General features: G+C 35.1%; 1 protein-coding gene across 6 annotated transcripts in view; it reads left to right on the forward strand.

The window, feature by feature from the left end:
* Positions 1-27,504, forward strand: part of Tanc2 (tetratricopeptide repeat, ankyrin repeat and coiled-coil containing 2) — a 309,788-nt gene that overhangs the window by 93,542 nt on the left and 188,742 nt on the right. For 3 of the 6 annotated variants that reach the window (XM_021213586.1, XM_021213585.2, XM_029545904.1), the window contains exon 4: positions 2,676-2,747. In XM_021213586.1, the coding sequence (XP_021069245.1) occupies positions 2,676-2,747 (72 nt within the window). Of the gene's footprint in view, positions 1-2,675; positions 2,859-27,504 lie in introns of all 6 variants that reach the window. The other 3 variants (XM_029545901.1, XM_029545902.1, XM_029545903.1) reach the window with 1 other exon arrangement.

Raw genomic sequence — 27,504 nt, forward strand, 5'->3', positions numbered from 1 at the left:
CTGAACTGCAATTCACAAATCATTAAACTCAACATTCCCAAGTATTCCATTGGCTCTTAGCATATTCACTGTGCTATACGAACATCACTGCTCTCTTACCCATCATCCGAAAAGAAAATACCAGGCCCATTGAGCAGCTGTCCCTTCCCTTTCCTGGGATGATCTGAAAACCAGATTGGATTCATCTCTCCAGATCATCTACGTATAAGCAAAATCATATTGTATCTGACTTTTTGTGACTTCTTTTAAAGCTTCAAGACTTTTTGAACGGTATATATATTTAAATGATTGAAATATGATATATATATATCACATCACATTTATCAGGTTATGACATTTGGGTTGTTTCTACTTTTGGCTATTATGAATAATGCTACTGCAAATATTCATGTTGAAATGTTGGTTGTAAACCTGTGTTCAGTGCTTTTGGCTGTAAACATGAAAGAACAAATTAAGTCATATTGTGATTCTGTGTTTAACTTTTGGATGAACCACCTGTTTTACATAGAAGCTACACCATATCTCACCCCTGTCATTATATGATAGTTTGTTTTTCTATACATTCAACAATTGTTTGGGGTTATTTGGATTGGTAATCTTCGGAAGTATATGTCTAAAGTGTTGGTAAGAGAAAAAAAATAGCAATGATTTCTATGGTTCTAGACTAAAAAATTACATGGTTAGAGGTGTCATTCTTTATTGAACTACAATTCACAAACCATAGCACACACATACAGTTCACATACCATAGTACACGTACAATTCACATACCATAGCGCACACATACAGTTCACATACCATAGTACACACGTACAATTCACATACCATAGCGCACACATACAGTTCACATACCATGCAACACACCTACCCATATCAAGATCAGAGGAAAACTTGCAAGAGTGAGTTTTTTCTTCCCACCATGTGGGTTCTGGGAATTGAACTCAGGTCATCAGATTTGGCAACAAACATTCTTACCCACTGAGCCTTCTCACTAGCCTGTCATTTTAAAAGTATCCACTTGTTCTTTTTTTTGTTCTTAAAAGTGTCATCTATCTTAGTGGCTTTAAAGAAGGGTCTCATGTGACTTTGATTTACTTTTATAGAAAAATGGTTCAGCATATTTTTCAAATGCAAAGGGGCCATTTATGAGTCCTTTATAAATATTTGCTCAAGTCCTTTGCCCAATTTTTAATTGTGTGTATGTCTTTTTGTTGTTGGGTTGTAAGAGTTATTTATATATTATAAACCCTAGACTCATCAAAAATATTTGCAAATATTTTTCCATTCTGAGAATTGTATTTTCATTTTTTCTTGAAATTTTTTTACACTCCATATTTTACCCCCCCCATCCACCCTCCAACTGTTCCACATCCCATACCTCCTTCCCAACCCCCGTATTTTCATTTTTTTAATAGCATTCTTTGATACCCAAAGTGGTTTTTTTGTTTGGTTTGGTTTTAAATAAAATACAGTTTATTCACTTTTCTCTTGTTCATGCTTTGGTACTATTCAAGAACACAGTCCCTGACAAGATTTCTTTTTTTGAAAAAAATTTATACTGAAAAGCAATCTATAAACATACCAGTGGGGTTTCTAATAAAGCAACATCTGTTTTCATGCTTTAATTTAAAAAAAAAATGAAAAAAAAAGAACACAGTCCCAATTTTGTAAAGTTATTCTTTTAAAAATATATACTTTTTGTGTAAGTATGTGTGGGTAACTGCAAACCCACAGTGTGCATCTGGTGGTCAGAGGCTAGCTTTCAGGATTTGGTTCTGATCTTTCTTCATGTAGGTCCTGGGGTAGCTTAGGAGGTCAGACTTAGTGGGAAGTGCCTGTGTTTGCTAAGCCTTCTCATTGGCCCAAACTTCTGTTCTTTTGGCTCTTTAGTTATCATCATAATAGTTTCTAGTTATCTTGTCTATGTAAATTTGCCTTCAAAGCCATCTAATTCCTTTAATACTCTAAAATTCTAAACTTTTAGTTTCTTAACATATTGAGCCTACTCATTTAAATGTACCTTGATGAACACATTGTATTTTCTGTCAGGTTATATTTGCTTTGGCTTTTTCTCCCTTGTTTGTTCATTCATTCTCTCTCTCTCTCTCTCTCTCTCTCTCTCTCTCTCTCTCTCTCTCTCTCACACACACACACACACATGTTTGTTTATTTATTTATGTATTTATTTATTATTTATTCAATACTAAAAATTGAACCTAGGGCCTTGAGAATGTGAGGCAGGGAGTCTGGCCATGGAGTTATAGCCCCAGCTTATATGATTTTTCTGATTTATCTTCAATGTATATTTGTTACTGTTAATGACCAAATACTGTATATGTAAATTTTTTCTATGTATAGCAAATTTGTGTAAATAGTTTAAGACATGTTGTGATAGGTCTTTGTTTGTGGTCCTAACAACCTGCTATTGTCTTCATTTAATTTTATGGGAGTTAGGGTTGTAAGATCCAGCCTCTCTCTGCCTTCTTTCTTCTTTAATTTCTTCCTTCCTTCCTATCTTTCTTCTTCCTTGCTTTCTTTTTCCTTCCTTTATTTTTCTTTCCTTCATCCATCTCTCCCTCCCAATAAATATACAAATGAGTGTGTATATGTGTGTGTGTTATATACTGTTGTGAACCATCCTTATCATCTCTTGCACTCTTCTTTCCTATTAACAGGTGGCATCTCCACAGAAAGCGATTGTGCTTTTGAGCCAGACTACGCTGTTCCGCCACTTCCAGTGAGTGAAGGTATGCAGCACATTCGGATTATGGAGGGCATGTCTCGCTCTCTTCCATCCTCCCCCTTACTCACACATCAGTCTATCAGTGTTCGGCTCCAACCTGTGAAGAAGTTAACTGGTAAGGAATTTACCTGAATTTAGTATGTTTGACAGGAAACCTAAGAGTATGACACTTTAGGTCACATTAGATGTGTGTTTGTGCATCTTCAGATTACCTCCCCTTTAGCCTTCTCTCTGCCATAAGACTTAGAAAGTGGAGCTCCTGCTGATTTTCATTTAGCGAATTAGAGCTGTACTCAGTTTGGCAGATTGATGTATTCATTTCTAAGTGACCCATCTGTTGTGGACATGTTTTTCTAGATTTTCAGGAAGTTCTTAGTTTTGCCAGAATACACTGTTGTTCTGACTTCACTTACCAGCCTGTTCCTGTCACATTAACAGATGGAGACATTGGAATTTTAGTTGTGTTAGAGCTTGACAGTTCAGCAAATCTATAGACATGAGCCATGTTTTTGTTTGAAATCATGATTTCTAGATTTCATCTCTAGTGTTCAAATCTGACTCGAATGGTTTCTCTTTATAGATGATTACAACTCCTTGGGATATTTATTGTGATTCATAAATTGTTATGGCACTGACTTTAAATACGTCTCAAAATCTGTATTGCTCATTCTGTTCATGTTAGGTGTAAAAGTAGATCTTTATTAAGTGGACTTTGTTCTCAACATTTTCAGGGAAGAAATTGTGAGATATAACTGAAGAATATTTCCATGTGAAGATACGAAAGCCTGGGTTACACAGTTAGATTCTTCTGACATTATCAGTATATTCTTAAAACAAAATATATTAAGTATACAAAATGATGGTTTTCACTGTGGCATTTTAGGCAGCATCCTCTAGATAGATGTCTGTTGATGGGATTGATGGATTGGAGTACATAAAAGATGAAATCAAGGAGATATCGATTGTTTCCTCTGTGCCTTTGAGCTAAAGTAGGAAATTTGGTTGTCATGTCATGTTCAAAAGAAAAGAAGGAAGAGAGTGAAATGAGACTTTTTTGACTCATAAATAGAATGAACTACTTAATGTTTATAATTTTCACCAAAGTACAGTATTTCACTATTCAGTAGTTTCAAAAAGTGTAAGAGTTTGACGTCTTTACGTTGCTGATTGTATTTTAGGCGTTTTAAGGTAACTTGAGTGAGTCAAAGTATTGACATGGGTCATTAGATAAGCTTAATAAACAGTAACCTAAAATTTTGGTTCCTTTCCAAAGTCTAAAATTATCATCAATTTTAGTATGTTGTGACAAAGCCGGGCATAGTGGTGCACGCCTTTAATCCCAGCACTTGGGAGGCAGAGGCAGGCGGATTTCTGAGTTCGAGGCCAACCTGGTCTACAGAGTGAGTTCCAGGACAGCCAGGGCTACACAGANAAACCCTGTCTCAAAAAACCCAAAAAAAAAAAAAAAAAGTTGTGACAAGAATACATTTTGATTGCTTAGAAATCATCTTGTTTTTGCAGATAAAGGTGTCATTAATAAAAACACAAAATGCAAAATCTGTGTGTTTGTTTCATTTCCCACATCCAGTGGGCAAAGTACAAAAAAGTTCTCATTTCTGTGAAGTAAGCTAGATTGCATGTGGTTTTGTGGTACCTACCTGATTGGCTTATACCAATTTTACTGTCAGTTTAAATAGCTATCTTTGTTAAAATATAAATTCGCTTAATAACAAAGTCAGTAATTCATTATTTCAGAGGTGATGTCATGGTACAGTAAGATGGGGTATAGCTAACTAACAACATGTATGAACCACCCAGTTTTAATTTCACAGTATTTTAAATGTGTGGAATGTCTCATAAAGTTTTACTTACTGAGGAATATAAATAACCTAAACATTTAAGACTAAGAATGAATTTTAAAACTTCTGAATAAAGGAAATATTCTAAAAATGGTTCTTTGATCATTTCCCCCCATGTATGGCATATGATAAAAAAGTAGTCAGTGGAACTTCTGTGGGATCCTTTGCCAAAACCCAAGACAAAATCCAAGAGTCCAAGGCCATTTCCATCAGGTTTCCAGTTTCCTTTTCCATAGGAACTTTTTTAAAAAAACCTAGTTCCCAATATGCTGCCAAAGCCCATGTTCTGTCTTTCCTGGATCACTACAGTGAAGTATTACAGTTGTACAGTTTCCCAATCTGGCCTTGGCTTGCTCAGATAAAACTTTGTTATATATTTTGTAAGGCATAGATTCTATATTGTAATGTCCTATGCAAAAGAAAAAAGTAATGAAGGTGTAAATTTTATTGTTTTAACATGTATGCATGTTTAGTGATATTTACATTTTGAAGTAAAATTTATGATTCATTAAAAAATTCTTAAAAATGTTTCTTTGATCATTTTCCCCCATGTAAGGCAGATGATAAACCTGCCTATTTAAATGGAATAAATGAAGATATTTCAAAGTTTAAAAGACACCCTTGGTCCATAGATTGCTTTTACCCTTTTCCTAATTATTTTAAAGGAAAAAACTACAGACAATATGGAAATACCCTCCAGAGATACTTAAGCAAAAGCACAAATTTAATGAGGCCACTATCTGTGTCCATGCATTTAAACTTCTAAGTATTACTTGTATGTATATTACCTACCTATCAAACAGAATAAATAGTGTTAGCTTGTTTTATTTCTCTTATGGCTTTCTAACATTTAGTTTTCTGTTTTCAGTATATATTGTAAGGCTCAGTCATTCAACAAATAATTTGTTTAGGACTATATGCTAAATACTACTCTAAGTAAGACATAGCAGTGAAAAAGACAAGGGCTTGCTTCAAGGTTTTTATATTTCAGATGTGAGGGATAATGATAAGAAATATATAACCACTAGATATGGCTTTACAAACACAGGGGCAGGCAGATCTCTGTCCATTCCAGGCCAGCCTGATTTACACAGTTCCAGGGCAGCCAATGCTACATAGACCCTGTTTAAATGGGGGTTGGTGATAGTCAGGGGAATAACCAATAACCAATAAGCAAATAATTCTAAATAGAGCAAGTATTATGACGATATGAAGTATGGAAAGTTGTGCAGAGAAATTGGGGTGGAAATAGACGTTTTTTTTTTCTTATGGAATAATACAGGAGAAAGAAAAGTCAGGAGCAAGGTCTAGGGGAAGAGCCTAGTGTTGCTGGACAGTGTCAAAGGAGAGGCCACTAGAAAGCGAATTAAAGAGGCAGACAGAGGTTGGACATTTTTGCCTAGTAAGGAGGCTACTTTGATTGTAATATCATATGCAGAAGTGGGATGGGAAGTAATACAATCTGCTTCAATTTTTAATTGGATATGTTAGCAAGTGTGGAGAGCATAGAGTGTGAGTGATAGCGCATTCATTCTGTGTTCCTTAACCTTGCAGGAATGGGTTCCTTCTCTGTACTACATGAGTCCCAGAGATTGTGTTCAGGTTATCAGGCTTGTCAACAAGTGCCTTTATCCCCTGAGCTGTCTCACCAGCCCTCTTCATTAATCTTTTACATGTTTTGCTGAGCTTTAAATAGTCCTCAGTTTCAAACAAGTTGAGTACTTTTGTTATCATTGTAAGATACTACAGAGGATTAACCTTTTTGTGTCATTTAGGGCAGCTTTTGTATCCAATATACTTTTATGTTAGTCGGTTAGCACATGTATATGTAAGAAGACATGTTTGCAGAAAGAAGTCCATTTTCAGTGTTTTGACTTGTTTGCCAAAACTTTAAAAGACACAAATGGCTTAGAGCTTGAAAGTAGTTTTAAACATATAGATGGATTCCTCTGTTCATCACCAACAAGAGTTAATACAATAAAAGCAGCTGAGACACAGACTCAGTGGTAAGACTGCTTAAATTTGTCTTCCAAGTCTGCTTTACTTATTCCATCTCTGTATTTTTCTCTAAAATGGGGATGTAGTTGTGTCTTTTGTTAATGCATTGGTTATCACTTAAAACCATATTTGATAAGTTGGAGCTTTATATTTTTGAGGAACTGAATGTAGTAAATTACACACATAATCCCAGCATTAAAAATGTTGCTTAGTGGCCAGTCTAGACTATTTAGAGTCAGTTCTAGGTCACCTTGGGTTACATTGAGAAATCCAATCAATTAACAAACAAATTTCATGTGTTTTGAAATAATATTTTTAGTAAATATTGAAAAATGATAGAAACGTTCACTTGAATGTCTTATATGTGGCATATGCTCCATTAATATAGTTTCACATATATCTTCATTTTTCAAATAAGTAAACTAAGTTACAGAGAGGTACATGTTTGCTAAATTGAAAATTTGCCAAAAATAATACAGTTAGCAAGTAGTCTTCATTTACCAACAAGAAAATTGAGCATTAGAGAAGTTAAAGACTTGNCCTATGCATTTGCATATTATTTACTTTTTTGTTGTTGTTTCTAAAGACAGAAGATACAGTCAAATGTTTTAAATGGTAAATGGAAACTAGAAGACCTAAAAGTTGAATAAGAGCCACTNTTCAGTTGATTAGTTATGTATTGCTCTATAATGGGAGAGATGTGCAAGAGTATGCAGAGATACACTGTTGGCCCTAATTAGTGCCAGATTCTTACCTATTACTACTTCCTTGATGNCTTAGTTGTATCACAAAGACTTGGTATTTCTTTATCTATAGCTATATAAGAATGCATTGATTAACTCCTATTTTATGTCACTTACCTATCCTAGTATGTATAAACATCAATACAAACAGTTGTATCGATGTATCAAATTCTTCTGAATTTTACAAATAAATTTGAATAACTTCGATAACTTAAATACTTCAAAGTATGTGCTTATTTACATATATATAGTGTTGTGTGCATAAAATCTACTTATCAATCATATGAATACATGTGTGTTATAAATTGATATATATGAAAGTGTAAAGAGAGGCATTGGATTATGCTAGAGACATGTAACCACTACTCAAAAGTGGGAGAATCATGGCATAAGCTTAGTTCATGCCCTTTTTATGTTTATCATTTTTACCCTGTGGGAAATTGAAACCTATGAGGTGGTATAACAGATTTGCCATGTAATCTTGCTAAAATTCATTTAAAATTTGCTGTACTTAAGTTGCTTTTTTAGTTTAAAAAAAAGGAAAAAGGGTGATAGCATTGATAATAGCATATCAATAGAGTGAAAAATAGAGGAGTACCTGTAAGCCTTGTGAGTTGGTATCTGGCCTAGAGTGGGGAGTTCTGCTAGCAACAACTGTTGAAGTGTCTAAGAGGTTCGAGAATTGAGTTTCTATCATCTGTATTTATTAACTTTGTATTCTGGGCTTTTAGAAGGAGACCTTCAAGCCACTTCAAAAGACCTTTTCACTTTCTTGATGCTTAATCTTCAGACACTGTCATCAAATCGATTAAGCAGTGCAGTGTAGATGGTAGGATATAACAGTCTAATTTCGGTAAGCTTCAACATCTGAAATACTAGATATAGACAAAATACTGTTTTTGTCATAGATAAAATGGAAACATTTATTTATTTTAAAGATATTCTGCAAGAATCACTGCAAAGCTCTTTTATTGTTAGTCTACATTATCTGACATGTCTTCACTGGCAGTTTGCCTTAGAGTTTTGGGTAACATTGTAATTCAAGATGTATGAGTGCAAATTTTATTAGAACTGATGTGAATATTAAATGTGATTTATTAGATATACCTCCTATAATCTACTAAGTATTGACTGCTAGTTTTTTTCTTTTTATGTTGGATAGATATGGAAATGTAGCTATGCCTTATAGACATTCTAAGAAAATTATTGAAAACCTAATTTGAAAATATGAAAGGTCTATACATGTTAGTCTATACAGTCTAACTTACTAGATATAGTCATCCTATAACATATGAGTGCATATTTTGAATTTTAGAAACGTTGGCATTCTAGGTGCCTTATAGATTTCTTTTGTCAAGGAGGAGGGCAGAAACTTTTATAATCCCAAACTAACCTAAAGCTCATTATGTAACTGAGGCTAGGTTTAAATGCCCAATCTTCCTGTCTTTACCTCCCTGTTGCTTGGATTAAAGGCATGAGCCTGACTTGAGTCTATCATAGTGAATTTTTAAATGAAATAGTTATGCATAGTAGTCTAAGTTATATCAATAACTGTTATGCTCTCATTTTTTACAACATTAAATGAGCAAATAAATATATAAACACTTTTCAAGATCTTTGGAATATGAAGGCTCACCTGCTATAAACCCCAAGATTAATTCAGTGATAAGAACAGCAAACAGGAACTATTTCTGGACCTTCAGAGATTATTTACTTAGTCCTTCAATACTAAAAATAAGAATGTTAGGGAATTGTTCCTTCATTCACTATAAATAATTTCAGTTTTCATGAGCCAGCATTATTAAAACAAACTAGAACCAAATGGATCACATTAGCTGATGAATGGAAGAGAATGTGTTAAAGCCATATTGTTTGACAATAAAAATGAATTATTTTTCTGTACCACAACATGGATGAACCTTGTAAATTCATTCTAAGTAAAATAAGCCAGTCATAGAAGGTTATATAATTATTTGTGAAATTCTAATCTATGAAGTGCCATGAACCATCAGAGCTATGGATGAACCATTCAAATTCATTCTGAATAAAAGAAGCTAGCCCCCAAAGGTCATATGAGTATTTGTAAAATTCTAGCTTATGAAGTGTCATGAATAGAGACTGAACATTTAGCAGTTTCTTAGGACTGAAGGGACAAGTATGTGAAGTTAGTTCTGAGGGTGGGAGTTTAATTCTGGATGATAAAATGTTTTAAGTGTAGATTATGGTGATAGTTACTCAAGCCTATGAATATACAAAGCCTATTTTCAGTGGAGAGATAAATTTCATGGTATGTGAATTATATCTCTGTAAAGATGTTTTTTAAAGCACTGTCTATGGCAAACATTGTTAATGATAAAAAGGAAAATTGATGATTTTAGATTTAAGATAGATCCCATGCCTCAAAATTAATAACTCAGAGGATAATGAATATGGAGAACTTGAATAATGCAATTAATCATTTAGTTAAGTATAGAATTTTATATAGGAAAAATGCCTTTTTAAACACTGAACTGTTTCTAAGTATTTATCATATACTTAGTTGTAGCAAAAATCTGTTTTTCAGTGAAAGTAAAAATAAAAATGAAATCTAACAACTAAAAATAAAGAGTAATTCTTTTTCCTGTTTGCAAGTTTTAAAATTTTTTAAAATAAGTTTTGAGTTAAAACTAGAAACCAAACTTTTTTAAAAACTCAGGAGTTTAGTGTATGGTATATTAAAAGTTAGGAAGTATTCCCATTAGGTCACTGTTAAAAGTCATTGCTTTGAATGCTTTATCGGCAAATAAGAAAGTCATTAAAGTAAATTAGTTAAGCATTTAACATGAGATAAAACAAGGAAGAATAAATAGAAGAAGAGTTGTCAACAAAATAGGACGCTGAAGTGAATAAAATTAATTAAAAATATTACTTGACTAATAAATATATTATTTCTTGGAGAAGATTAAGAAAATAGAATCTTCAGGAGGAATGGTAAATTACAATAAAAATGAAAGCAGCAATAAATAAATAAATAACATGCAGCATTAAAAAATCAAAAGAAATTGAATTGGCCACCAATAATGATACTTATGAGACTACAGTGCACAATTTTAGAGCGCAACAGCAAAAAATGGAAGAAAACAATATAAAATTGACAGCAAGCAAGCTAATAACAACTAGCCTGATAACCACAAAGTCAAATGTGACCATAGTCAGCAAACCGAAAGGCTTTTACAGGTAGGTTTTAACTAAACTTTTAAGTACCAATCATGGAAGTAGTTATGGCAATTATAGTTGGTGTTTATTGAGTTATTACTATGTTCCAGACAGCACTCAGTACTTTACACCTGTGAGGAGATTCAGTCTTCACAGCAGTCTAAGAGAATAGCAGCAGTCTTTGTCTAAACATTTTCTCTTCTGTAGCAAAGCCTCTTCTTGAATTATTGTCATAACTACTCTGGTTTCCATGGATGAAATACATTTCTTAGTTACTGTAATCCATTAGTCCAAGTTCTATCTTTTAGAATAATATAGCATAAATTAGCATCTTCCTTATTTGACAACACTTTATAGATTCTAGAAAGTAGTCCTCATGATTTTCTCTAGAAATATTTAGAGACTTCATTTAAATCCTGCTTACTATTAAGAGGATACTGAAGCTATGTTGCTTATCTCATCTTAGTTGTACCAACTTGGACATGAACCCAGACATGGTAATGTGGGCCTGTAATTCCAGCACTTGGGGGCCGAGGTAGGAGGATTGTGTGTTCAGTAACAGCCTTGGCTGCATTGAAAGATTCTGTCAGAAATTGTTTTTAATTACAAAAAAAAAAATGCACAAGAGGGAGGTTACTTTGCAATATTTTAGAGTTACATTTTCTTCCATATTAACTTCCAGTGATCATTTTCTTTTGCAAAGATTTTATATTCATGTTTTAACATCCTTTGGACCTATAGTTCTCTGAATTTGTGATACATTCTCATTTACACATTCTTCTTTCACTGACTAATTACCTCCTGGAATTTTGTCTGCCCTAACCCCTCATATATCAATTAACTAATTAACTTTTAAAGACTGGGTTTTATTATGTAGCCCAGGGCCAGTATCAAAATCATGTTGCTCTGGCTAGAGCAATTAGTCAACAAAAGGAGGTCAGAAGGATTCAAATTGGAAAGAAAGAAGTCAAGGTATTACTATTTGCAGATGATATGATAGTATACTTAAGCTATCCTAAAAATTCTACCAGAGAACTCTGTATTAACTTCCTGATATACATGCTATCTTGCTTGATCTATGAAGTCCTCTGTAAGGCAAAAATAATAATAAGTACAAGAAGATAACATACTCAGAATAAGCAATAACTTGACCAAATTCATATAGCTCATTAGCAGAGCCAGTCAAATATTCACCCTAAGAATATCTGACTTCAAAGTTTTCCCATGAAAAACAACATTCTGCTTTAAGCAACAGACAGAAAATACTCAACTCTTGTATCAAGTTGACAGAATAAAATTTGAGACCCTTATATCAAGTTTAGCAACAAAATGAAGAATTATTTTGCATGTTTACATGATACACACTAACACAAAAGACTGCTGAAACCCCATCCCAGCCACAACCCATGCTCCAGACACATACAGATACTTCTCTAAGAGCTGCATGTCCAAAGAATGTTAAAACATGGCTATAAGGTCTTTTTTTAAAACAATTTTATTAGACATTTTCTTCATTTACATTTCAAATGCTATCCCAAAAGTCCCTTATACACTCCCCCCACTCTGCTCCCCAACCCACCCTGCTCCCCAACCCACCCTGCTCCCCAACCCACCCTTTTTAAAAACAATTTTATTAGATATTTTCTTCATTCACATTTCATATAAAGTCTTTATAAAAGAAGAATAGTCACTAGTAATTGATATCTGTTTGCTACTGATCTTTATGAGTTATCCATAATGAGGTAGAGTTATGGCTCAGAACTTCAGACCCAAAAGAACCGTTGGACAAAAATATGGGTCAGAATTCCATATATATTTGTGTTCAACAGCTAAGGGTGGTTGCTGTGAACCCCATGATCTAAGTTTGATCCCTGAGACCAACATGGTAGAAGGTACTATGGCATGCGTAGGTTGGGTGTAGAAACCTGACTGGTGTGGCAGTTGAATGAAAAAAGGATAGTCTTGGGGCTGAAGAGATGGCTCCAGTTCTGAGTTCAGTTCCCAGAAATCATCTTTAACAGGACCTGGTGTCCTCCTCTGGCATGCAGGTGTACATGTAGACAGAGCCCTCGTAAACATAAAATAAATAATTTTTAAAAAAAATGATAGACTCACAGACACAAACATAGTATGTTTAGTAGGTGCAGCACAGTGGAAAGGAGTTAGCTAGTCTCTGTAGAAGATGCTTCCTACACTGTGCCCATGTCAAACAATTCACATTCACTGAGACATTCAGCTGTTCTTTACACATTCACTCAAGGTTTCCTGGGCTCAAGAACCAATTTCCATAAGTTATCCCTGCCTCCCATGTGGATGCCATAACATTATGTACCCACTCTGCCCCCAAACCTATCACCTACCCCCACCTACCTAAATAAGTGCACTAAAATGTGATTTTTAAAATTTGCAAAATTTTATAGTTAAGTTTAAAGGTTTTTATTTTTTATTTTAAATAGTTATATATACATTTATTTCCAAGCTCACTATCTAGGTATATTTATTGGCTTTTTTAGAGCTTCTGTTGGTGCATACGAAAGAAAAGATGACAGTACCTTAGACTGAGAAAAATACAGAAGTACCTGTAGAGTTCCTCTCTGTGTCAGTTGCTCACTGCAGTTTGGGGGTAACTTATTTGTAAAATAGCATCATATTTTTTCTACTTGAGGGTTTGTAACATTCAGTGCCATGATCCTCGATGTAACTCACTATTTAAAATAAGTTTCTTTTCTTGCCATTTTATATAAATGACTATATTTGTTTTGAGGGAAGGTTTTAACTTAACTCTGATGAATTCATTTTTACTTGAAATTTTAATTCATTAAATTAATAAGTAGATTTGGAAGGTAAACTCCTTCAAAGTGTAAATGTGTAAGGAGAGGGAGATACAATAAAAGAAATTGACCAGGTACATAAGTTATCTATCTATCTCTCCGTCACAGATTTCCTTGTATTCGTTTTTATCAATGTGACTGTCCTAACATGGCAAATACCAGGAAGGTTACAGGAAAATGGAGCTCCCTCATTCCTCTGTGTCTTCCCATGAACTTCACTACAGCTTTCTGCGATGGTTCCTAGAAATCTGTCCTTGTGCTTCATTGACCCTGTCCTTTCCCATTTGTTTTATGTTCGCCTGCCGTAGAACATGAACTTCAAAATGCCAAATATGGAATGTAAGAACTAAGAGATGTCCGCCATTGGGAATTCTTCTCATTCACACGCTATCACAAAAGGCAAACAAATACCCATAATTAAGAAGAAATCCTTAGAAGTCTCTAAACAAGCAGTAAGTTATAGTGTGGGTTGGTGTAAGGCTTAGCAACAATTATATACTTGGTTTATAATAGATATTTTGTAGTACTAAGCCAAATCAACAGACTCAGCATCTCTAAGAACAATAAACACATCTCATGAAAATGTGTCCCTTTGATAAGAATTTTAGATACCAGAGAACAGAGTTTCAAAAACTTTCATTTAGCTGCACTTTATTATAAATATACCATTCCTGTCCCAAATGTCAACGTCTTCCATGTTGTTGGATGAATTTTAAAAATCACAAGACATTGTCATTATAACATTTTCTACAAATGTGTGGATGATTATTTTGTTTAAATAATCTAGTGCACGGTGTTTTGGATTATAATTGAGTTAGTTGGATAACAGTGTTTTCTTTGTTTCTGGCAAAAGTCTATGTTTCTGGTTTCTGAAAGTAATTATTTTTTAAGTATGCATCTATATTGTTTGGTATATTTTCTAAATATAGATTAGTTTAATGAGTCAAGTAAAATGAGAAAATGTATATTTGATATGTGTACATCAGTATGTACTCTTTTTTAAAGTTTTTTTTTTTTGAGAATTTCATGAGTATTGTATTTTTCACATATACCTCCTACTCTCCCTCCAACTCCTGTGGGTTCTTATCTCCCATTTCCTCACAAAACTTTTGGCCTCTTCAATAATTATAACTGTTAATATATAGGTATGTGTACAACATACTGAGCCTATTTAGTGTTCTTATGCACATATATTCATGGCTTACCACTTGGAATTGGATAATGTATTAGAACTTACTGATAAAAACATTCAGGAAGAGCCCTTATGAGCTAGTGATCTTTTGTAAGTGTTATAATTATAATGTAAAGTTAGCATCACACTTTTGGGCAAGTTTTATTCAGGCATAAAAGCAACATATAAAGTGAAAGTGGAGCACAGTGAGTCTTTAGAAATCCCTTAAATATTATTCATGACACTCATTAAAAACAGTACTTCTCAGACTATGCAGCCGAGAAAGCTTATCCTTCAGAGATGAAAGTAATCTTCAAAAATATTCCAATTTGTAGGTAGTATTGTTCTGTGATTTTTAAGTAATAATAGACTGTGTACAAGGTTGTTGGGGATTGAAGCCAGAGCCTTACATTTGCTAGGAATGCACCCTACCTCGGAGCATACTTCTTTCTCTTCTTTATCTGTCATCTCTGTTGCAAATTGAAGTCCTGACCTGGAGCTGCAGCTATTCATAGGAAAGGTGTGGGCCCACACAGAAATCAACCAACCAGAACCCCCAATGCTCCCAGGGACTAAACCATCACCCAAAAAGTACATAGGGGCTCCAGCTGGATATGTAGCAGAGGATTGCCTCATCTGGCATCACTGGGAGTGGAGCCTCTTGGTCCTGTGGAGACTTGATGACCCAGGATAGAGGAACACTAGGCTGCTGAGGCAGGAATGGGTGGGTGGGTGGGGGAGTACCCTCATAGAGGCAGGGGGAGGAAGGAGGGAGGAGGTGGTTTTTATAGGGGAAACTGGGAAGGGGGACAACATTTGAAATGCAAATAAATAAAATAACCAATTTTAAAAAAATCTGTCCAAAGCTTAAGTTACTGTAACAATTCAAGAAGAACTGATACTTTCTCTGTGGGAGTGGAGAGGTCATATATTCATATAATCTCAGTACTGCCTTGCCTTGGGGTACTGGAAGAAAGCTTATAATGGGAAGACTGTAAAAGAGAATAGGCATGAAAAGAGGAAAGAATTCCATGTAAATTTTAGATTCATATAGTCACAAGGGAGTTAGAAATTAGTAGTTAAGGGACTACTCCTTAAATCTTTCTACCTTTTAGTTAAATGAACTATTTTAAGCAAACCAAACCTATAATTTGTCTTTTCATTTATCTCTACCATGTCCTCATCCTTAGCCTCCTACCGAGCACAAACATGGTGAAAAATGATTTCTGAGTCTATAGTGTTTGTTTCAGAGCTATTCTGAAATCTAGCTAATGCATGGATCGCGTCAGCTTGGTTTGGATAGTGATATTTTGTGAGAAAAACTTGTTCCTTGACACCAAGTAAACTGTTGACATTCTAAAGTTGCAACTAAAGAGAATTTTCCTCAAAAAAGAAAAAAAGTGGGACATGTTAATACTTGATTTTAAAGGCTTACTAGATAGAAGAGATCAGACTACAGCAGAGACACAGAACCAAGTAATGGCATTGCAAAACATTCAAGTCAAACACAAACACCTTTTCACTTGACCTTACAGTTTGTTGTTAGGTAAAGAAAAAAGCAGTTGAAGTTCCTTACTTTGCCAGTTTGTTAGTTCCATCATTCTGTGAGAACTGCTTTTCTTTCTCACTGTTACCATTTTCTAAGATATGCATGTCATGCCAGGTTATAGAATTATATTTATGTATTTACCTTAAATACTCCTTTTTAACGATATTCCAAGACCTCTCCACCTACTATAATATATAAAGAAATAGCCACTGTGGCCGGGTGTGGTGGCGCACGCCTTTAATCCCAGCACTTGGGAGGCAGAGGCAGGCGGATTTTTGAGTTCGAGGCCAGCCTGGTCTACAAAGTAAGTTCCAGAGAAACCCTGTCTCGAAAAACAAACAACAACAACAAAAAAAACCAAAACAAAACAAAAAAAGAAATAGCCACTGTGACAAATTATGTACAATATGATACCAAATTTGCAGTCAGTTATGAAAACTAGCCTACAAATACAAATTCTATGGTATAACCATAATTGTGGGTACTTTTAAAGGGTAAGGCAAAAGTATCTTTGAGTTGAAGACCAGCCTGGGCAATGTAATGACAGTAAATGTTTGTCTGTCTGTCTGTCTCTGTCCCTCTCCATCTACCTCTCCCCCCACCTCTCTCCAGCCTTCTCCTTTCCTTCCTCTTCCTCTCTCTTCTCTTTTTCCCTGTCCCTGTTCTTCCATTTCTTCCCCCACATGTCAAAAAAAAAAAAAAAAAAAAAACCACGAAAGTATCTATTCTGGAAGATGTTTAACTTTTCAGACCAGTTTTGGGTTGAAGTCTACTAAAACTTATTTCTCCATTTTTAGCTGTATTATTTTTTAACTAGGTATTTTTAGATAAAATACATGTTTGTCAAGTCTTGGCATTGCATTGCTTTATTTTATTCTGCTGCCACAATAACTTTAGGAAGAAGGTGGAAATCTGTTATTACCTGTACTTTACTGGTGATGAATCTAAGGATGGGAGTGATTGAGTTACCCATGGTGATGTCTGATAAGTAACCAAATTCATAATACAGTTAAAATCAGCACACTAGTCAAGTGCATTTGGTTTGTACTGCATTGCAGTCCTTTTGGTCATATTTAATGTGGAGGTCATAATTTCTAGAAATTAATGCATCAGGAATCTTTGACAGCAATATATAATTTATACTAGAATTTTTATCATAGTGCTGTCTATAAAAGAAAACAATAGTATATTAATTTCTATAATTACTTTGCTCTACATTATATCTAAACCTTTCATTAAATGAGTGGTGATGGATAAGAAATCAACATTGTTATGAAAAAAAGGATAACTTAGTATGCAACCATCTTATCTATATAGATGAAATAGATTGGTACCAGTGGGCTCTGCCAATTCATTAGGAATCTAAAGAAAGATTTTATCTCCCCACAGCTTAGTTAAGGGCCATACCTAGAATACTGCAGAGGAAAATACATGTTAGCAATTCATATATCAACTCCATTCTTAAGTCCTTTTTTCATAAGTCCTTTTGGAAGCTATTGTACAGTTCACCCGAGAGGAAGGAATTCTGGATGTTTGAGAAGCGAGGAAAAACTACACAGAAAAAGTTCTTCCAGGCTAAATAGAGTGAGGCCTTCAGACTTATGGGATAGAACAGTAACCATATCACATAGCATTGGTGAGAAATTTCTTTGTGAATAAAGGCAATAAGCATCTTTAGTGAAGTATATTTTTTTTCATTTTTTTATTATTATTTTCTTTATTTACATTTCAAATGCTATCCCGAAAGCTCCCTATACCCCCCCACCCCTGCTGAAGTAAGTATTTTTGAACCTTCCTGTATGCAAAAGGAATCCAATAACATACCTGTCTTTGAAACTGGTGTCATTGCTATTTTATGAGCCAGTCTGTCGATGATGCTGCAGTTTTGGTGTATCTGATGTATACCATCTGAGTGAAAGAATTTAATCTCAATATATCTGAGTATTTAAAAACAACTTTTTTGCTGTCTTAGATTCTAGATAATTCCTATATTGTAGCTATATATCAGTGTCTAATTTTAAAATCTATCTCATATATTATGAAGATACTGGAGAGTTATATATTAGCTTGCCAAAGTACTATATTGATCCTTTAAATTGCCTTATTAGAGTTTTTCTTTTGGCACTGTTCACATAGTTGCTGTATTTTACAATATGCGTTTATATAGCTCAGAGTCAGAAATCCAAGAGTAAAACCTAAAGAGGAATCAGAGGAGCTTGTAGCTTTAAAACACGAGGTGCTTACAGTTTTTTAATATAAATTGTTCCCAGAATCCATGTCACAGCTCCTTCTATGGTGCTGCTTTTTTTTCTCTTTCTCTCGGTTGCTATGACAACAGCAGCACTGCGCCATTCATCAGCTCTGGACCCAGGCTGCACTGTTAGCCTTCCATGTTACTCCTGAATGTTAAGAACATCCGTGAATCATTCACTCTGGTTAACGCTGCGCCATTAGAAACCTCAGAACCAGTTCTTCAGCAATTTTCTCTACCAGAAGAGTAAACTAAACTGCGCCACAGAGAAAACCCGTATAAAAATATTTCTCTCAAATGGGATTGTACAGTCTGTATTTGCTGCAGTATTCTGAAAAAAATAACTTCATGCCAAGCAACCTAATGAAAGGAGCTCATCTGTATATTTTTTGAAATCATTAGATGTTCAAAACAATTATAGCAGTGCTTGCTTATGTGGATACAAAAAGAAGCAGGTGATGTTGTTAGGGGCTGTCCGCCCCTTTGGGAGCATCTCTTGTGCATTGGGACCATAATCAACATCTGCTAGAAGTGTCACCTGTAAGGCATAGTAAGTTCTTGGCAGTGAGAAGAGCTGGCTGGAGAAGATTAAAGGGTGGATCATTACTAATGTGTCAGCACCAACGACATGGCCAGTGAGTACGCCTGGAAATGGGAAGCCAATTGCAGAGTATTGACAGATGAGAAAGGAAGAGGCAAGATTGTGAGTATGATAAGCAGAATATTTGTGTGTTCCATGGTTTCTGAGGCATAAGGCCTACTTTGAGATTTGTAGGAAAAGAAATGCAGCCTAAAAGACTTACAGCAGAGAACCCATTAAGAAATTATTATCGGGAACGTTTCATTTTTAATTGTGTTCTTTATTATTTTGTGAACCTTTAAAAAATCTCTTTATTTCTTAAAAGAATGTTTTTTATTATAAAATCACTTTTAAACTGTTAGGATTTTTTGGTGTGTGTGTGAATGTGGAGGTCAGGTTTCTTTTTTTGCAACATGATTCCAGAATCTCTGCTTTCCATTGCAGTAGCTTATCAGTAAATTCCCTTTTGAGAAACTACAGAATTCTAGACGTGGTAAGCAGGCTTCCTTAGTACATCACACGTGTCCTGTCGTTACCTGGAATATTTAGAAATAAATGAATATTTCTGCATCTTGAGGATAGGGAGATTTTTAAAACCTGGCTTTGTTTTCTACTTATGTTGATTTGGCTCTACTTTGTCAGTTGAATTTAAGCTGTTCTATTTCTACCCCCTTTTTACTTGCATTTTCAGATCATTTGATAATTACCAATTCTAGATAAATGGAATTTATAGTTGGATTTTCTTAGACTGCTTATTTTCTGCTTTTCAGTGTTTTCTTTTTAGCTGTTTAGCTAACCATGGTAACTTAGAAATGATCTAAAACTGGGAACCAAATTTTTTAAAATTAGAATATTTAGGCTGATTATCAGCCACCTCAAAACAGAAAAAAGAGCATTTGATCTAGGCTTTTTTTTCTGTTATTTGCTTATTGAATTGTTCTTCTTATTGCATCTTATTCAATAAACATATATTAGACATAACTGGGTACTTTTGATTTACAGAGTTAGATGAAAACAAATTTTGTACTTTTGATTTCTGTTTTTTTCATATTTGAGACTTTCACTTACAAATCTGTATATGATTCTATTCATTGTCTAAGAAGCCTTTAAATAGGAAGAATTAATATATTAAAAGATAGTAAAAAGTGTTATTCACATTCACAGTTATATGTGTGTTTACTGAAATAATTTTGAATCTCACGACTCATATATTAATAGAATATCTGTATTTTAAGTATTGTTTTTCAAGTTAAAGTACATTTAATTTTTTCATATACTGAGCTAGTATTATGCTATAAGTTGATGCACCTTCGTAGTTAGTTTATACTTATAACTGTGTCTATGTGTATCTATGTGATTTTTATATTGAATTATTATTGAAATCATATTCTTATTAATACTACCAAAGACTGATTTCTTTAATAAGGTTAGAGATTTTATTGTCTATTTATTTACTTATTTTAAAATAATAATCCTTGGCATGCCCTTAGATCTTCATATTTGTGGCTTTACCCAATTTGGCATATAAGTTATTTGTTTCTTTATATATATATTGGCTAATTTAAATTTTACCTATAATTTTTCATATTTTTGAAGATGTTACAAGGGGTTCTATTATAATAATCCCTATCCTTTGGGTTGGTACATGTCTATCATAAATTAGGTTTACCTAAAGTGAAGAACATCAAGTGACAGCGTTCTATTAAAAAAAAAGTAAGCCTCAGTTTCACAATGGTTTGACTTTGGATTGCAGTTTACTCTGAGTATTTATTTATTTATTTATTTATTTATTTATTTTTAAATATTTATTTATTTATTTATTATATGTAATTACACTGTAGCTGACTTCAGACACTCCAGAAGAGGGCATCAGATCTTGTATGGATGGTTGTAAGCCACCATGTGGTTGCTGGGATTTGAACTCAGGACCTTTGGAAGAGCAGTCGGTGCTCTTACCCGCTGAGCCATCTCACCAGTCCCCTACTCTGAGTATTTAAAGTCTTTTACATATTATTCATGTAGCCTATAAATAAAGTCTTTATCAATAGTAGCTATGTAATTTGGATGAATGTAATAGAAATACTGAGTAAATAATACTAGGAAAGAACCTAGATCAAAAGGCCAAGTTCGTCCCTTCAGTTTCATTGACTAAAACTTTCATAGATGACATGCTAACAATACTTCTGAATACCCAAGAATATGGTAATACCAATAATAAACTTTCACTAGGAAATACTAAAACTAAGAGAAATATTAAAACTAAAAGTTGATGATTAAAACAAAAGAGTGAGCTCTAGTTACCATGTTTATTTTTCTAATGAAAATAAGTACTAACATTTCAGTGATAAATGTGTTTTTTACTACCCCCAAATTACATTACTGTGTTTTTATACTTACGCTTTAAATTAGGGCAGGCTAACTTTTCTGGTTACTCTACTATAAAATCAGTGCAATAATGCTTTAGTAGGTGGTGGTGGTGGTGGTGGTGGTGGTGGTGGTGGTGGTGGTGGTGGTGGTGGTGGTATAGGTATTACATATAGGTTGCTGGAGACACACATTTGAAGCCCTATTACTTAGGGAGATCAGCCTCACTTAGACAGCTTAAGTTTAAGTTTGAGTATGAAGCCAGATTGGGCTACATGAAAATCAGTGCCAAAATAAAATAAAGAATAATGAACTAGGTGTGGTGAAACATGCCTGTAAACCCAGCACTTAGGTATAAGAGGTAGAAGGATCATGAGTTCAAGGCTTTTCTAGGCTACATAGGGAGACCCTGCTTCAAAAAGCAAAGAAAATAAAAATAAAGTTAAAAAAAAAAACAAACAAAAAAAGCTTGTGTAAAGCGCCAAGCACGCTTGGTACAGATGGTCACTCTCTTCATGCTGCCCCCTTCTCTCCTCACTCTGAGGCCCACAGTGCTGTGCTTGGGCTTTCCTTAGGAGATCCTTTAGGATAGAGACATTGGAAGATTTACCAAATGGGCTGTGATGGCTGTTTTAAAAGAAGCCCTGAGTTGGAGATGTGGCTCAGTACCATATTGGCTTAAAATGCAACTGGTCCTGGATTCAATCCACAGCACCACACATAAACTTCAGATGGTAGCACACAGCTGTGATCTCACCACTCAGAATTTGGAGGTAGGCAGATGAAGTCATCTTCAGCTAACAGAGCAGGTGGAAGGCCAGCCTAGGTTACTTTAGCCTTTGTTTAAAAGAAAAAAAACAACAGCAGAGGGGGCAGGCAGCCAGGGGAGACACAAAAGGAAACCTGCACATTCCTAGAAAGTCTTTCCTCTCCTAAAGTAGTCTGCGTTTATTTTTATTTTATCATCAAAATATCTTTCTCCAAATATTTAAGTAAATCCTACTGAAGAATAAAGTATATGTTAAAAGGCAGATAGGATGGCTAATGATTAATATGAAAGATGCTGGGGAACCAGGATAGTATTATCGTTTTTTTTTTCCAATTTTTTCTTAGATATTTTCTTCCTTTACATTGACGTTTGGGAAAATTTATAGATTCTTGGAGCACAGGTTTCAAATTTAATAGGGGTGAGGAATATAGATTCATAAAGGATTGAGAATCTACTGTAAAAATTTGCTGTTGCTTTCCTGAGCTGTACTCCCAACCCTTAGCAATGGTGTTCAACTTTTACAGATATTTATATTCTGTTCATTTAACTGAAAAAAGGGGGGGACTGTGATTTGGGTAAGGAAGCATCTAAGAGATTCACAACCAAACATGCTTTTCAGAGTTCTGATTGTTTGAGATTGTTTATGTTATATGGTTGTATATAGGACTCATCAACTTTGGAGGCAAAAATGTTTGTCTTTTCCCATTTAACATTCTTATCCCCACAAATTTCCCGTTTTTATATTAAGACAGATGAAGGTATTCCTACTGTAGATGTTGTTTTCCTTTGACTCCTGCAATATGATAGAGTAGTTTAGATTCTGCTACTTGCTTGCTGTATGACATTGGGTAAATTCTAGATAATGTCGCTATGCTTTAGTTTCCTTATTCAGTAAGTGGAGAAATAATACCCATAGAGTTTGTCAGGACAAATAAATGCTGACAGCGTGCTGTAAGACTGCCTAGGCTGACAGATGGATTACCACATAGAACATGTACAGGGCTAGATCTTTCTGTACCTTTATTTACTTTTCTATTCTCTGCTATTTCTTTTGGTAAGAAGGCAAGCCACTTTTCACTTTTACTTGTTATGTTTTCAAAGTGAACAGAAAGTAGTTAAAACTCATTTTAATTTCTTTGTGTAATTTAAAAGAAGCCTGTATTAGAAAAAATAAAAGAATATAAAATTGTGAAATTACATATTTAGTACAGGACAGGCTTCTCCAAATTTTACCATTTAGTAGAAATGTTAAATCTTTTTGTTTTATTTTTTAGATTTTTTTAGTTTATGTAAATAAGTAGTATGTGTTCACATATGTCAGCATACACCTCATTACTGCAGAGGCCAGAAGTACTGCATCTCCTCTAAACGGTTACAGCCAATTATGAGCTATCATGTGGGTGTTGGGAACTAAACCTGGATCTACATAAATGCTCAGCCATCTTTCGAGCTCTCTAGAAATCTAAGTTTTAAATAAGTTATCATTATAAGGTTACCTAAGGCTATATAATACTGTGTTGTGTACTCTGGATTGAGACTGCCTGAATTTGCTTCTTCTATTTGTTTTTCATATATATTTTTCTCTTTTTTATTGGATATTTTCTTTATTTACTTTTCAGATATTTTCCCCTTTCCAGGTCTCCCCTTTGGAAACCCCCTATTCCATCCTCCCTCCCCCTGCCTCTATGAGTGTGATCCCCCACCCACCCACTCCCGTCTTCCCTCCCTGGCATTTCTCTGCTCTGGGGCATGGAACACCCTTAGGCCCAAGGGCCGCTCTCCCACTGATGTCCAACAAGGCCATCCTCTACCACATATGCAGCCTGAGTCATGGGTCCCTCCATATGTACTCTTTGGTTGGTGGTCCAGTCCCCGGGAAGCTCTGGGGAGGGAAGATCTGGCCTGTTGACACTGTTACTCTCCCCATGGGACTGCAAACCTCCTCAGTTCCTTCAGTTTCTTCTATAACTCCTCCATCAGGGACCCCACACTCAGTCGAATGGTTGGCTATGAGCATCTGCCTCTAGATTTGTCAGGCTCTAGAAGAGCCTCTCAGAAGACAGCCGTATCAGGCTCCTGTCAGCAAGCAATTCCTGGCATCCACAACAGCATTCAGGTTTGATGACTGTATATGGGATGGATCCCCAAGTAGGGCAGTCTCTGGATGGTCTTTCCATCGGTCTCTGCTCCACACTTTGTCTCCATATTTTCTCCTGTGAGTATTTTGTTCTCCCTTCTAAGAAGCACTGAAGCATACACACTTTTACCTTCCTTCTTCTTGGGCTTCATATGGGCTGTGAATTGAATCCTGGATATTCCAAACTTTTGGGCTAATATCCACTTGCAGTGAGTGTATACCATGTGTGTTCTTTTGTGACTGGGTTACCTCACTCAGGATATCCTCCAGATCCATCCATTTGCCTAAGAATTTCATGAAGTCATTATTTTGAATAGCCAAGTAGTATTCCATTGTGTAAATTACCACATTTTCTGTATCCATTCCTCTGTTGAGGGACATCTGGGTTGTTTCCACCTTCTGGTTATTATAAATATGGTTACTATGAACATAGTGGAGCATGTGTCCTTATTACATGTTGGAGCATTTTCTGGGCATATGCCCAGGAGTGGTATAGCAGGGTCCATAGGTAGTACTATGTCCAATTTTCTGAGGAACCTCCACACTGATTTCCAGAGTGGTTGTACCAGCTTGCAGTCCCACCAGCAATGGAGGAATGTTCCTTCTCCACATCCTTGCCAGCATCTGCTGTCACCTGAGTTTTTGATCTTAGCCATTCTGACTAGTGTGAGGTGGAATCTCAGGGATGTTTTGATTTGCATTTCCCTGATGACTAAGGATGTTGAACATTTCTTTAGGTGCTTCTTTACACATTTGAGTTTCCTCAGTTGAGAATTCTCTGTTTAGCTCTGTTCTCCATTTTTAAATAGGGTTATTTGGTTCTCTGGAGTCTAACTTCTTGAGTTCTTTGTATATATTGGATATTAGCCCTCTATCAGATGTAGGATTGGTAAAGATCTTTTCTCAATCTGTTGTTGCCATTTTGTGCTATTGACAGTGTCCTTTGCCTTACAGAAGCTTTTCAGTCTCATGAGGTCCCATTTGTTGATTCTTGATCTTAGAGCATAAATAATTGATGTTCTGTTCAGGAACATTACCCCTGTGCCTATGTGTTCAAGACTTTTCCCTGATTTCTCTTCTATTAGATTCAGTATATCTGGTTTTATGTGGAGGTCCTTAATCCACTTGGACTTGAGCTTTGTACAGGAAGATAAGAATGGATCAATTTGCATTCTTCTACATGTTGACCGACGGTTGAACCAGCACTATTTGTTGAAAATGCTGTCTTTTTTACACTGGAAACCATTTAGCTCCTTTGTCAAAGATCAAGTGTCCATAGGTGTGTGGATTCATCTCTGGGTCTTCAGTTTTATTCCATGATCTACCTGTCTGTCACTGTACCAATACCATGCAGATTTTATCAATATTGCTCTGTAGTACAGCTTGAGGTCTGGGATAGAGATTCCCCAAGAAGTTCTTTTATTGTTGAGAATAGTTTTCCCTATCCTGGTTTTTTTTTTGTTGTTGTTGTTGTTATTCCAAATGAATTTGAGAATTGCTCTAACTCTATGAAGAATTGAGTTGGAATTTTGGTGGAGATTGTATTGAATCTGTAGATTGCTTTCAGCAAGATAGCCATTTTTACTATATTAATCCTGCCAATCCACAAGCATGGGAGATGTTTCTATCTTCTGAGGTCTTCTTTGATTTCTTTCTTCGGAGACTTGAAGTTCTTGTCATACAGATCTTTCATTTGTTTGTTTAGAGTCACACCAAGATATTTTATATTTTTTTTATTTATTTGTCTATTTATTTGATTATTTTGGTTTTTCGAGACAGGGCTTCTCTGTGTAGCCCTGACTGTCCTGGAACTCACTATGTAGAACAGGCTGGCCTTGAACTCAGAAATCCGCCTGTCTCTGCCTCCCAAGTGCTGGGATTAAAGGAATGTGCCCGGCTTATATTGTTTTATATTGTTGTTTATATAAATATTTTATATTTATATTGTGAACTTCAAGTGCTATATTGAATAGATAGGGAGAAAGTGGGCAACCTTGTCTAGTACCAGATTTTAGTGGGATTGCTTCCAGTTTCTCTCCATTTAGTTTGATGTTGGCTACTGGTTTGCTGTATATTGCTTTTACTATATTTAGATATGGGCCTTGAATTCCTGATCTTTCCAAGACTTTTAACATGAAGGAATGTTGGATTTTGTCAAATGCTTTTTCAGCATCTAATTAAATGATCATGTGGTCTTTTTCTTTGTTTATGTAGTAGATTACATTGATGGATTTCAGTATATTGAACCATCCCTGCATCCCTCGGATGAAGCTTACTTGATCGTGTTGAATGATTGTTTTGAAATATTCTTGGATTTAGTTTGCAGGAATTTTATTGAGTATTTTTGCATCTTTATTCATAAGAGAGATTGGTCTGAAGTTATCTTTCTTTGTTGAGTCTTTGTGTGGTTTTGATATCAGTGTAACTGTGGCTTCATAGAATGAATTGGGTAGAGTACCTTCTGTTTCTATTGTGTGGAATAGTTTGAAGAGTATTGGTATTAGGTCTTCTTTGACAGTCTGATAGAATTCTGCACTAAACCCATCTGGTCCTGGGGTTTTGTTGTTGTTGTTATTTTGTTTTTGTTTGTTTGTTTGGGAGACTATTAGTGACTGCTTCTATTTCTTTAGGGGTTATAGGACTCTTTAGATGGCTTATCTGATCCTGATTCAACTTTGGTATTTGGTATCTGTCTAGAAAATTGTCCATTTCATCCAGATTTTCCAGTTTTATTGAATATAGGCTTTTGTAGTAAGATCTGATAAATTTTTTGAATTTCCTCAGTTTTTGTTGTTACATCTCTGATGTAACAACATTTCTGGGTTTTTTTTCTGATTTTTTTTTAATTTGGATAATGTCTCTCTGCCCTCTGGTTAGTCTGGCTAAGGGTTTATCTATCTTGTTGATCTTCTCAAAGAACCAGCTCCTGGTTTTTGTTGATTCTTCATATAGTTCTTTTTGTTTCTACTTGGTTGATTTCAGCCCTTGAGATTGATTACCTCCTACTGTCTACTCCTCTTGGGTGTATTTACTTCTTTTTGTTCTAGAGCTTTCAAGTGTGCTGTCAAGCTGCTAGTGTATGCTCTCTGCAGATTCCCTTTGGAGGCACGCAGTTATGAGTTTCCCTCTTAGGACTGCTTTCAATATGTCCCATAAGTTTGGGTATGCTGTGCCTTCATTATCATTAAATTTGAAAAAGTCTTTACTTTCTTTATTTCTTCCTTGACCAAGTTATCATTGAGTAGGCCGTTGTTCAGCTTCCACATGTATGTGGGCTTTCTATTGTTTATATTGTTATTGAAGACCAGCCTTAG

The sequence above is a fragment of the Mus pahari genome, chromosome 14 (assembly GCF_900095145.1).
Source record: "Mus pahari chromosome 14, PAHARI_EIJ_v1.1, whole genome shotgun sequence".
NCBI classification, from domain to species: domain Eukaryota; kingdom Metazoa; phylum Chordata; class Mammalia; order Rodentia; family Muridae; genus Mus; species Mus pahari.